The sequence below is a fragment of the Drosophila montana genome, unplaced genomic scaffold (assembly GCF_035044405.1).
Source record: "Drosophila montana isolate Dmon_TW-CO22-7 unplaced genomic scaffold, ASM3504440v1 contig_402_1, whole genome shotgun sequence".
Taxonomy (NCBI): Eukaryota; Metazoa; Arthropoda; class Insecta; order Diptera; family Drosophilidae; genus Drosophila; species Drosophila montana.
This window is the reverse complement of record NW_026998739.1, coordinates 2,062,843-2,076,683: the sequence shown is the minus strand read 5'-3', so window position 1 is coordinate 2,076,683 and position 13,841 is coordinate 2,062,843. Positions and strand designations below refer to the sequence as shown.

General features: G+C 40.2%; 2 protein-coding genes across 4 annotated transcripts; both read right to left on the bottom strand.

The window, feature by feature from the left end:
* Positions 1-3,224: 3,224 nt before the first annotated feature.
* Positions 3,225-6,137, bottom strand: LOC135439120 (P protein-like). Of its 3 annotated transcripts, XM_064697746.1 has the most exons (3): positions 5,808-5,834; positions 5,613-5,733; positions 3,225-5,264 (listed from the first exon to the last, which is right to left on the bottom strand). In XM_064697746.1, exons 1-3 carry the CDS (start codon positions 5,817-5,819, stop codon positions 3,286-3,288), a joined length of 2,112 nt encoding a protein of 703 aa, XP_064553816.1. In that variant the 5' UTR covers positions 5,820-5,834; the 3' UTR covers positions 3,225-3,285. The 3 variants fall into 3 exon arrangements, with proteins under 3 accessions (XP_064553816.1, XP_064553818.1, XP_064553817.1); XM_064697748.1 differs by lacking the exon at positions 5,613-5,733 and having other exon boundaries at positions 5,808-6,137; XM_064697747.1 differs by lacking the exons at positions 5,613-5,733; positions 5,808-5,834 and having other exon boundaries at positions 3,225-3,570; positions 3,631-5,506.
* A 912-nt stretch (positions 6,138-7,049) lies between these two features.
* Positions 7,050-8,954, bottom strand: LOC135438927 (P protein-like). Its single transcript, XM_064697487.1, has one exon. It carries the CDS (start codon positions 8,952-8,954, stop codon positions 7,050-7,052), a length of 1,905 nt encoding a protein of 634 aa, XP_064553557.1.
* Positions 8,955-13,841: the final 4,887 nt, after the last annotated feature.

The window sequence follows — 13,841 nt, the reverse complement described above, 5'->3', positions numbered from 1 at the left end:
ATAGAATAGCTTCTCCCAGCACTGGCGGCTGATTTTACTTGGAATTCTAATGCTCGCCCGGTTTAATATGCAGCACAGCTGAGTGCTCAGATGTGTGGATTATATGTTAAAGCTATGTTATATGTGTGCGGATATTCATTAAACTTTATATGTATCTTTGCGTTCTAAAGTCGGGCATTTCATTTTGCTGTGTTGGACTTTTGAAACTTAGTAAATCATTTTCTAGCTATTTACCAAAAGTCCATTTAAGTTGCAGTTTGCAATTCGGACCTGTCAAACTTGCGGCTTTCTCTGAAATACACACACACACGCATACGTGTTTTATTTATCTTTCTGCAAGTTTTAATTATATTTTCTGTGCATATAACGTATACGGCCTGTTGTGCAAGGCACAATTTATGGCAATTTATACAATTTATTGCAATTTATGCATTTTTGCTCAGCCATTTCTTTTCGCAAATTCAATAAAATTTATGTTACGGCCATTCATCAACGGATCAGTTGGGTATCTTAATAAAAAGGCATGCATATTAAACTACTATCAAATGCCAACACTAATGATTTGTTTGCTTTTGCTTTATTATTAGTTTATTTTTACGAGCTAGTGCACAATCAGTTGAATCAAGTTAGTTTAAAAGTCATTTGCAATTACGCAAACTTTTAACTATTTTGAAAAGCCCACAAATAATCCTCGTTTGGCCACAAACGAAGCATTGGGACCGCCTGTTGGTTCGGCCCAACTCCGTTTGTGTTTTAAATACCCTGTAAACTATGAAATTACGTAAAAAGGATATATAAATGGCTTTGTGCAAATATGTTTAACACATGGAAGAAGGCAGAGATATAAGACTTGGTATTATTTTCTCATGTAGCATACACAAATTAAGAAAAAAAACTATTTGACTATCGCTACCCCCTCATCGACTTTGGTATATAAACGGTATTTAATACCCTGATACTAATACCTATAAATCTGACCATAAACAGTGAAGTTATTCAACTCAAGCCAAGGGCTGAAGACATATTGTTTGTGACACATTGTTATATTGACACAACTCGTAGTTGGCCACAGGGTATCTCCTAGTCTGTCACTCTCGTGTAGAGTACAATTACTTGTTTTTTTACAATTTGTTGCTACTTTTCAATTTTTGTTACGGCAGTTACCAAAAAAAAAAAGAAAGAAAAGTTCTAACAAATATTTTCGGCATCGGTTTTGCCGCATTCCATTGCGAAACTGCGGGGGCTCTGACGCGTCGCCTGTCAGTTGCCGACATAGGAAATTTTTGTGATTTATATCACAATTTACTCGCATTTGTTACTGGCGTTCAGTGGGCCCCATCCCATTGGATGCCTGCGTGCTCTTGTTATTGAATTAGATGCGGTGGAGGACTTACCTTACCTTAGTGCGAGTCCTAGTCCCAGTCTGTCGATGATAAATCAACGGGCTAACAAATTCTTAGCCTGCTTTTGCTTTGTTCTTACGAAACAACAACAACAACAAAATGGCACACGTGTCTTCGGGTTAACAAAACTTAAACCTTTTGTTTTTTGGAATGGTACGCTGGTTTCATTTTTTTTCGAGAACCACTCGGTTTCATAAATTGCCGTCTCCTTTGTTTTCAAGCGTTTCGCTTGAGTTATTTTTAATTTCATGGGTGCAATTTCTCAGTGTCAGTTGTTTGAGAGCCTGCCACTGGCAGAAAAAGAGGGAAGAGCAGAAAAAGAGAGAGAGAGTAATGATAGCTGGAGGTCAGAGAATATGGCACTCATTAGCTGCCCATTTTCCTTTGTTTTGCTCATAAATATTTCATTATAAAGCCTGCCCAAAAATCATGCCAAATGCTTGCTGCTTGTGTTAAATTGAATTAGAGCCGCGTCAGTAATTAAGTAAGCCCTTGTCATACCCTTTCCCAGCTTATATAGCATTGCATTAAGGATTTTTTAATGCCACATAAGCTCTATAAAACTATGACTGACTGACTAACTGATTGATGATAAATGCCATAAGAGCTAAAAAAAAGTTACCTTTAACAGAGGTTACCTTTTGTGAGGAAACGTGAACACTTAGATATGGCTGCAGTGAATTCCACGCGCAAGTTTGGAAAATTAATGAAAATCATCCAAATGAAGCTTAAGGACTTTCATCCCGCCCGCTTCAAACTTATTTTTGAAGTATAACTCATTGCAGACGCTTTGGTAAGATATAGAATGCGAAATTTATCAACTACTTTATCCGGGCAAATTTGAATTTTCCATATCAGAGAGCTGGTGAATGCAGACTACAATATAGATAAAAACTGTTTGTTTTACCAATTTAAGGCTTGAGGAACATCAATCATCGCAACGACATATATAAATTTAAGTTTCCCCTGACCACTTCAATAAGTGAAACAAAAATTTGAAATAAAATTTTGCACTGTTTATGGAAAGTCGCAAATTTTTGGAATCTTGTGTTGGCACAACAAGATTTATGGCCAAGTTAGCAGGCTCGGAACACATGTGAGAGCTGCAATTTACGGCTAAAAAACAACTAACGAAAGCCAAACAAATGTAGTTTTCAGTCGCATTTGGCTGACTGATTGTTTAAATGAGACGGCGTGCACTCAAACAAACCACAATAAAAAAATTTTTATTGATTTTATAGATGTGCACTTTGGGAGCTTATGTCCTTTTTGTGCCGCCGCCCATTGACATGCGTTTGATTGATTGGCCCACACTGGCCAAGGAGCAAGGACCAAGCAGCAAGACGATTGGCATGGGACAGCAGCACTTACATAACTAACAAAACTTTAGGGTATCTGGAGAACAGTTTAGTTCGGTTTGGTTTATTGCCCGCATGTTTTGCACATTTTATGTGGCCCAAATGGATTTTACTTAGATAAATTGCTTGTAATTACCGCTGAAATGGAAAAGAAGGTACGTTCGAATAGTTTGGCAATTTCAATAGGATTTGGACTTGCAACAAGAGTGATTTAGTCGGAAGAGACCGGTTAAAGGATACCCTGTACAAACATACAGCGAAGTGGAATTTTAAAATAGCCAAAAATGTGAATACGAATTATCTGTGCGTGCTTTATGAGCGCTAAATAACAAATTAGATGATTCATATCATGTCCAAAGAACCTACGCTGAAAATCGATATTTATCGATTTCGAAAAAATGGGGTTCTGCGCAGAAACCACAGGTTCTTGGCAATATGATGTCTAATAAAAATAAAATGGTCATTGCACAGTTCGATAAAATTTTATTTGACTAATAGACTGACAGATATGTAATTTAAATTAATTAATTACTGGATGGCGGATCATGCCAGGTACAGAGACAGTGGGCAATTAGGAGGTAAATGGAGGCCACCAACATCGTTGCCAGCATTATGGGAAATCCGATGATAAAGAAGCCTTTGAAGTTTATATGATAGCCATATTGATGGGCAATGCCGGCAGTTACTACGTTCGCGGAAGCGCCAATTAGTGTTCCATTGCCTCCAAAGCACGCGCCGAATAGAAGGGACCAAATTAGGGGTGGAAATGATAGACCAAGATCGCGATTGTTGGCCAGCTTGATAACCAGCTTAAGCATCATGGTAGTTAGGGGTATGTTGTCCACAAAGGCGGATGTCAAAGCGCTCACCCAGAGAATCAGCAGAATGCTCACCATCAGCTGATGACTCTCGCCAACACCCATGATAACTCCGATAGTCAGTTCTCCCACAAAATCGATCACGCCCAATTCAACAACTGACTCCATAAGCACAAAGAGTGCGGCAAAGAAGATCAGAGTGCCCCACTCGACACCCTCTAGCACAACATCAATGTCCGGCTTATTGGTCAGGATCAGCAGCAGGATCGCCGCCAACATCGCAACCCAGCACAGTGTGGCACCTCCAAATGCTGGCAGGGATTGCAAAAAGAACATCAGAATGGCAAAGGTGAACGCAATGCAGCACTTGATTAGCAGCGGCTTATTCTTAATTTTGCAATTTGCTTTCATTTCCGATAGTGTTTTCTGAAAGTCCACATTCTCTGGGTTGTTATCCGGATTTTTTAAACGCTCCTGCAGCCCCTCAATGCGCCTGGCCACATTTTGGGACTTGTGGGTATTTTCGTTACCCAACCTATTTGCCTGGCTTTGAAGCTTATCTAATGATGCGCGCATATCAGCTGCTGTATTACTGGCAAAGAGCTTTTTTCGTATCAGTAAATATAGAATAATGAAACCAAAGATCATAGACAGAAAGACACCGGGAAACATATGGATTATAAAAGTACCAAAATCGATGCCATGTTGCTGCACATACGGATCGGTGGCGACAACCACATTGGGTGGATCCCCGACTGGGGTCAGCGATCCACCAATATTGGCAAAGATCGCGATGCTAATAAGCACCACAGTGGTGCTCAATGCCAATGATTCACACAGACGTATCGTAACTGGCACCATCAACAATACCATCGTCACATTGTCCAGGAAGGCGGATAGAAAGCCCGTGAACATACACAAAAAGAACAGGAGCCTCCAAACGTTACCTTTTGACATCTGATACGCATAGACGGACATAAATTCAAAGACGCCCGTCTCGGTTAGTATGGAAACCATAATCATCATGGCAAAGAGTAGCATTAGGGTCTCCATATCGATCCATGAGACTATCGTATCCAGTGCTGGCTTAGCATCCAGCATGCTGAGCACTCCAATGGCGGCCGTTGCCACCAGGAGGGCGGCAAGTGTCCGATCCGTAATATCCCAAATGATGAGCACGTAGAGGAAAATTAATAGCAATATTCCACACACTACGCCCAAATTCGCGTTCATCGGATTCGAGTTAATGCTCAGATATACGGCCATTGGCTCGTTATGAAGATTCAATAGCGATACCTGCAAATCAGTGTCGGAATCGATTCTCATTTGTGCAGTGCGTATAAATGAATCTAATTGCTTGGTATTGGTCTCCAAGGTGAAATACTTCTTAACTTTGCCGACCTTTGAGCTGTCAGGATCGAATAGAATGACTTTCCACTCTTTTGATTTCCAAGCAGTCTTGTTTGCCGCTTGATCAAACCTCTCCACTGTCACTATGATGCGGGGCTGTGTTTCGGTTGCGATTTTTGGATTATATGTGGAATCCTCATCGACGGGACCCGACAATGTAATGGTGATTTCATCGCCATTCGGTTTATCTCGTAGCCCTGACAGATGCGCCCTTTGTGACTGTAGGGGCACAACCATATCCTGTGGCTTGTGCGGTGTGGTCTTGATCAGGAATACTGTAAAGTATATCCAGAGGATTACAAATATTGTTATCTTGACATTCGTGCCGACACGCCTTAAAATGTTGCGCCGACGAAGTTGCTCATCGTTGAGCTCGGTGTAATCATCTGTGTAGGAACGGCGGGCAGCCGTTATATGGCCCAAAGCAGCCATATGAAGCAAATGTTAAGCTAAGAGAAATTAAAAAATCTAAATATATATCGGGCACCCAACCCAACCCAACTGGACCCCCACAGCCGCCTTTGGTTGAATTTTTCCAGATTTTTTTTATAGATTTTATAGAAAAAAAAAATGAGCAACGAAAAAAAAACCTTTTAAATTTTAACAGGTAGACCTCTTAATACCCTCGAAGACATCTAACAGCTGTACAATACATTTCTCGACTTTGATACATAACGTTATTTTCATACATCTTAATTTTCGACAGGTTGGTTCTGTGAGAGGTGATGCAATTTTCAACGTATGCTAGGAGCATGGTGAAGCTCACAATTGTTGAGTTTTTTGGGATATTAAAAAAAAAGATGTACACAAGTACATACCCTCGAAGACATCTAACAGCTGTACAATATATTTCTCGTCTTTAATACATAACGTTATTTTCATACATCTTAATTTTCAAGCTCACAATTGTTGAATTTTTTGGGATGTTAAAAAAAAGATGTACATAAGTTTGACTAAAATTTCAATGTCAAATTATATATATGATAGTCATCTTATCCTCTGCATAGTTTTGTCAAGATATCTGCAGAAACGAGATACAAATCTCGTATTGATACAGCCAAAGCCTTTGGTGTTAATACTGATTGGCGTCGAACTAGCAACCAATAGGTCGCCGGATCAAATTAATAGTTGTCAACGGACTGCGAAGGCCTACTCGGCAACACTTGCATTTTAAACATTATTTATTTTCTAGTATTATCATTATTTGTCATATTAATTCTGTTATTTAATATTAGAATAATGATAACAAAAATAATAAATTAAAAATAAAATTATTAATGTAAATAATATTATATTTATAGTTATTATTCTTATTATTATTATTCCTAGTTTGCTAAAATTCAGCAATCGATTTGTTCGACGCTTTTTCCCCATTTACTCTATTCTTCATGACTATTCACTTTTTCGGGAAGCAGGCTTTTTAGCTGCTGTGTTGCAAATCTAAACTGTGGCAACTTTATGTGTCATGCATCGAATTTTGTATGACAGACATTAGCATGACATCAACTGAGGCACAGCATTGTCATGACCAGTGCTCACGTCAAAGTTATTCCGTCCACAAGTCAATTGGCCCTTGATGCCACTGGACAGGAAGGCAATGGAAACTGAGGCTGACCGACACGTGTCGGACGCAAATGTTGTCTGTCAGACGGGGAGAATGGGGCGTCGGGTGCTGCAGTCTCCATTATGGAATTGGTGTTCAATTGCTGCACAGTTCCGCATATTTAAGTCATTTAACGCACTGCTGCTCCACGATTTCTTCCCATTGGTAAATATCCAATTATTATTTATCAGCGAGTTTTTTTGGGACAGTTCCGTTTTCATCCTTAGACTTTTTCTCGTTGCTCTGCCATGCTTGCAACTTTCTGCGGCAATTTGATTTTGTCATTAAAAAGTTTTCAGCGAAATAATAAAGTTTGTCAGCTGAGAGCCAAACCAAAAATGGGGCAACGAAAGTTTTCGCCAGCCAGTGAGACAGCGGAACAGTGGGAACAGCTCGTCATCTTTTCATTATATAATTTTTTTGAATGCTCAATGAAGGTTCAGTGCTCATCTTCAGTTCAGTGCCATTGCAAGAGTCCATTTGCGATGATCAGATAAATTGCAGCTATAATATCAGTTAGAATCATAACAGGAAAGCCATATTTAAAGAACTCAAAAAAGGTAATCTTATAGCCATACTGATTGGCAATGCCAGCTGCCACCACGTTGGAGGAGGCGGCAATCAGTGTGCCATTTCCGCCATAGCATACGCCAAACGAGAGCGCCCATATCAAGGGTAGCAAGGGCATTTTCAGCTCCTCGTTGAGGGCCAGCTTTATCGCCAGTTTGAGCATCATGGTGACAATGGGTATATTATCGACAAAAGCTGAGAACAAGGCGCTGATCCATAGCACAAGCATAATTGCCGCGAGTAGACGATGTTTCTCATCGACGCTCACAATAACCGCAATTGTGCGATTGCCCACCCAATCGATGAGGCCCAGCTCCGCGCAGGCCTCGATGAAGACAAAAAGTGAGGCAAAAAACAGCAGAGTCGACCACTCGATGCTCGCCAGGATAGAATGAAGGTTCCGCTTATCGGCCAATATGAGTAGCAGCAGCGCTGCCAAGAAGGCGGCCCAGGACAGCGTTGCGCCCTCCAGAAATGGCAGCGAGTGCAGCGTGAAGAGTAGCACGGCAAAGGTTAGGGCAATGCAGCATTTGATAAGCAGCGGCTTATCTTCCACCTTATATTTGGCCTGCATCTCGGCCAGTGTTTCAATGAAATTCGTTGTCGGCTGCGAACCCGTCTGTGGGGACGGCTTGCGTCTATAACGTTCCTTTAGCTCTTCGATGCGCTCTAGTATCTCGCGACGCAGTTTCGCCTCGCTGGGTGTTTCACGCAATACGGCCGCTGTTTTGGCCAGATTATTAATGGATTCGCGCATTTGATCGGCGCCGCCTTTCTGTAATCCATTGCGCAGCACCAAATATATGTAGCCCCAAGCAGCGACAAGGCTTAAAACCACGCCCGGCAGCATGTGTATAACGAAGGTGCAAAAGTCAATGCCTGCCTCAAGAACATAATGATTCGATGCAATTATCACATTCGGCGGATCGCCAACGGGCGTGAGGGCGCCGCCGATATTCGAGAATATGGCCACAACGATGAGCACAGTTGTGGTACGCAAGTCCATGCATTCACACAATCGTATCACAATGGGCACCATTAGCATCAGAATGGTGACATTGTCCAGAAAGGCGGAGAGCACAACGGTCAGCAAGCAGAGCAGGAACAACAGCATCCAGGGCTGGCCCTTCGATATACGATAGGCCCACACGGACGCATAACCAAATATGCCGGTCTCTGCAATAATTGCTACCAAAATCATCATGCCAAACAGTAGCATCATTGTATCCATATCTATCCATGAAATGACTACAGCCATTGAGGGTCGTTCACCCATAATGCAAAGTACTCCGATGGAGGCCGTTGCCACAAAAAGTGCGGCAAATGTACGATCCGTAATATCCCAAATGATGAGCACGTAGAGGAAGATAAGTAGCACAGCGGCTGCAATGACGCCAGCATTCTCATTCAGGGGATCGAAGTCGACGCTCAAAGCGACTGCAGTTGGATCAGTGTTGCCATTCAGCAGTGTCACCTGTAGTTGAACATCGGAATCAGCCCGCATCTCTACTCCAAGCGCCTTGAAATTCAACATTTTGTTGTGCTTGTGCTCAAGTTGAAAGTACTTTTTTACCAATTCCATGGGCTTTTCATTATCATCGTATAAATAGACTTTCCATTCTTTTGACTTCCATTCAGATGCATTTGACTTCACATTAAAGGTTTGTGCAGTAACGATTATATATTTTTGTGATTCTTTTGCCAATTTGGGATTATATGTGATATCCGCATCGATGTTACCTTTCACATAAATGCATATCTCATCACGGGCCGGTTCCTGATCGACCACCATAACATACGCTATTTGGGACTCTAAGGGTATCAGTTTACTAATATGTTCATTCGGTGGCGCGATAATCATAGATATTGTAAAGAACAACCAAATTCCAAGAAATGTCGTCAGCTTAAGACTTAAGTACACATAATGTAGAATTTTACGCCGTTGCTGTTGCTGTGGAGTTAAATTGCTTCCATCGTCCTTATGCAGAAAAAAGGAGCGCCGAGCCTGGGCTGGATGAGTATTTTTGTGATCCATTTGAATTGAATGCCTTATTATCAACAATCTCAATTGTCGGGCCAGTTAATTACGGTTCTACCAGGCGCCCAGCCTACCCTGCCATTGGATGCCTAACGGTATTCTTTCACGTGTGTTATGGTTCTTAAATAGTTGCGTTTCGTATTCCCATATATATTCTAAAAATAATTGTGTATTTTTTCATATTGTGTGTACGTCAAGTTTTTAAAACGAATTGTTTCGATTTCATTTTGAACCATACATGTAAAAGAATTAGTTCTTAAAATTGAACCTTTAATCAAAAAAACAAAGCAGTACCTTAAACCAAAAAGAGGCGCATGCACCTAACCTCAAGGCAGGTCGCTGGTTCGAACGTTTAATCGAAAAACCGACAAGCTTTTTGGATAACATGATTATTCGATTTCATAAATTTTGTTTATTCAACTAAAACTGGCCAAATTTAACCAAATTAATTTCCAATAAACGAGTCAACCCCAAACCGTAATCAGCTTTACAAACCGCATTGATTCGAACCTTAAACGCATTTGTATGTCAGAGTATTCGATTTCCTAGATTCTGGTTATACAAACTAATACTGACCTGCCGTTAAATCTTTGGTATAATTGAATGTATGGTTTTTCTATCCGTCTTTCTGTCAACGCACGTAACTTAATTACATGTAGCTGGCGTTGGTTTATAATTGAATCATCGTGCGATAAGGACGAAACACAGCATGGGTTGTATTTCTATATACACGTACACATTCATATGTGTATGCTGCACAGCCAGGCATCCGCTTGCTCCGTTATGAATTACATTTCAATGTGCTTCAACGTGTTCATCATTTATTAAACCATCTGTGCCCATGTTGAATGCTGAAATGCCAATAAAGTGAGCAGCAGGAGCAGGTCCTTGGCGAATTCCCCGTCTGCTGCCGCTGCCGCTGCCTCTGCTGCTGCTGCTGCTGCTGCTGCACAGGAAGCTCAAATGCTGTTGAGAGCGTTGCGCAGCGTCGATTGCAATTTCCGTTTGTCACATTTGCCTAAATGGAAATTTATGCAGCTGGCTCGCTTTTGATTCCCAGCCAGAACTGTCAGGTTAGCTGCCCGTTCATCTGCCTGACTCTCTGGGTAGTTAATGCTTTATTCACGCTCGAATGCCTAATGAAAGAGTCATTACACTCATTCATTCGTTCATTCATTCGCGTTGTTCGTTGATTCATTCATGAGAACACGTGCATGCCTTTTTCCTCCTTGCCTTTAGACTTGCTTAATTAATTGATTTTCACTGAGGCAAATGCCAACTCTGGATGCATTAATCATACGCCCTGTTAACCCACACCGCAACACAATTGAATACATTCTTTCCTCGCAGTTGTTGTCAACAGCCTGTTAACTCTATTCGAAAGTTTGATTTTTCACTCGACTTGTCTCTCTACAGTCCGGTTGTAAGAGAGAAAAGGAAAGTAAAAAAAACGCAGGCTAAGAGAATGCAACAGTAAGAGAGAGAGAGAGAGAGAGAGAGAGAGAGAGAGAGAGATAGAGAGAGAGAGAGAAATAGAGAGAGAGAGAGAGAGAGAGAGAGAGAGAGAGAGAGACAGAGAGAGACAGAGAGAGAGAGAGAGAGAGAGAGAGAGAGAGAGAGAGAGAAAATGTGAAAGCAAAATGTCGTAAAAGAAAGAAAGAGACGGAGCTTACAAAAAAAGAGATGTAAAGAGAGAGAGACGGAGAGAGAGAGGGAGAGAGAGAGAGAGAGAGAGAGAGAGAGAGAGAGAGAGAGAGAGAGAGAGAGAGAGAGAGAGAGAGAGGGAGAGAGAGTGAGTGAGAGTGGGAGAGGGAGAGAGAGTGAGAGAGGGAGCAAGAGCGAGAAAGAGAGAGAGAGCAAGAGCGAGAAAGAGAGAGAAAGAGAGAGAAAGAGAGAGAGAGATAGAGAAAGAGAGAGAAAGAGAGAGAGCGATAGAGAGAGATATTGAAAAAGAGAGAGAGAAAGAAAGAGAGAGAGAAAGAAAGAGAGAGAGAAAGAAAGAGAGAGAGATAGAGAAAGAGAGAGAGAGAGAGCAATGGAGTTAAACAGAGAGAGGAAGTATTAGACACAAAGAGAAAATGTAAGAGAGCTGGTGTAAGTTTAAAGAAAGAGGAAGAGACACGCAGAGGAAGAGGGTAAGACAGAGAAATATTGGGTTCGCTCACAAATAATGAAACGGATGGACTGGGAAGCTGAAAAGAGAAAGAGAGAGTGAAGACAACGGAGAAACTGATTGCCGAAGGAGTTACGAGAGTTAATATAAGTAAAGATAAGTAAAATGTACAACTAAAGCTAACAATAATGATAGATTGAAAGAGCTTTGGAGAGAGAAACCGAGAGGGAGCGAAAGAGAGTAAATCAGAAGAAGAGAGTATGAGAGCGAGTATCTAAAAGGGGAAAAGCAAATCGAGCTTAAGATATTAAGCGACAACTGACGAACATTAACGCTTTCATAAGTGTCATACTTATAATTCAAAACTAACGGCCACCCTCCTCCTCGATTCTCAAAAATTCAAGTAAAGCCTGCTCATTTCAATGGAATTTCACATGTTTTTTGTTGGTAATGTGTTTAAAAGTGACTTTCAACTGAAAGTATAATGTGAATTATAAATGTTGAAGTAACTATTTAAGCTTAATGGCTGCCCTCCTTCTCGATTCTCAAATATTTAAGTAGGGTCTACCCATTTCTATGTAAACTCAGGGATTTTTTTTTGTGATGTGTTTAACAGAAAATATAATATGAATAATAAATATTTAGGTAACTATTTAAGATTAATGCTTAATCGATTCGGGGGTCTACTCAATTTAATGAAATTGCAGTGCGTTTTGTAGGTTACATACATAATGTAATTAATATCGTCACTCATATGAGATGACTGATATACATACATGTAAACTATAATTTATTTAGGACATGAATACATATTTTTTTGGCTCTTGCCAACAAGCAGATTTTGCATATAAAATACGCCTGATTTATGTACGTGCCGCCGAGTAACATGCAATATTTGTGTATAAGGGCATTTATAATATATTCTATTAAGTATACCATATTAAGCATATACATAATTTATATAATGTCAAGTTGCGCCTATTGAATATTCTGGATACAATGTAGAGGCTGCTGCCAACAGGACTTTGCGTGAATCAATTAACGTAGCTTTTTGGCCATGGCTTTGGCTCTGACATTTGCAGCTTAGTGGTCTGCCGTTTCTAGCCAAAAACGGCAGTCTTTGACATCTTGACAGTTTTATTGTTAGCCATTTACTGCCACTTATTGTTTTACCGAAGCCTGACCTCTGTGTCGGTTATCTGCTCTGTAGATAACGCTTAATAGGGCATTAGGCATTAAATAAATAAATAATTGTTTTCAATGATTAGTGCGCTACACAAATTGCAATAAATTGGCAGCAGCAATAAGTTAAAATAAAAAATTGTACCATTATAGGAGATATATAAAATAATTAAAAATGATATATACAAAAACAACGAAGATTGGTTCTCATTAGAGTACCATCGATTGAATACCCTTGCAAATTTTTTAATTTGGACAATAATTTTCTGAAAAAAAACCCAAGTTTATTCCTGTTGATATACTTGACTTCCTTAAGATATATCGAAAAACAAAACACATTTCAGACAAATGCTCAGTTTGAGATTGTTTCAATGGCAGCGTGGTCCAATGGCAGAGTGGTCCGATCTAATATACATCAAAATACGGATCAACGCCAAGATCCACGAATATAGCCTTATAACCGTAAAAAAACAAACAGGCTGATGAACATGGCTATATCAATATAGATGTACTAGCGGGTATAACCCGGCCTTGCCCGTGTTACTTATAAAATGAATAAGTAAAGAGCAAAACCTCGAGGAAATCTGATGAGATTTGACCGAGTTATGAGGGTGACCTATGTCTATATAGGACATTTGAGGGCACCATTTTCACTTGAATTTTGACCAAAAATAATGTTGCCAGATTTAAATGCCAAAGTGATAAAGGGGCCAAACCATTAACAAAAAGCCAAACCTTATAAAAATCGGTTGAGTTTTTACCGAGTTATAAGGGTGGAAAATTTTGACCTATGTCTATATAGGATATTTGAGAATAAAAAAATTTTGACCAAGAATAATGTTGCCAGACTTAGGTGCCAAGCTGATCAGGGGACCAAACCATGTATAAAGAACAAAACCTCGTGGAAACCGGATAAGATTTCACCGAGTTATGATTGGTGTGGGAAATTTGTGTGTTTTTAATTATGTATGTATGCATGTGTGCCTGAATGTGTGTGTGCGTGTGTATGTATATATGTGCGTATGTATGTATGTATTTATGCATGTAAATTGTCTTGTATGCCGATATCAGACCAATTTGTCTTGGTGCGCGGCAAATTTAAATAAGATAACGCATTTATTAAAGCGGCTTCAACGCTGGAAGCTGAGGAGCCGGAGGAGCATGGCGGAGGAGCAGGAGGCGTATGTTTTAGGTATGTAGGTATGTACGAATGTAGGTATGTAGGTATGTAGGTATGTAGGTATGTAGGTATGTAGGTATGTAGGTATGTAGGTATGTAGGTATGTATGTATGTATGTATGTATGTATGTATGTATGCATGTATGTATGTATGTATGTATGTATGT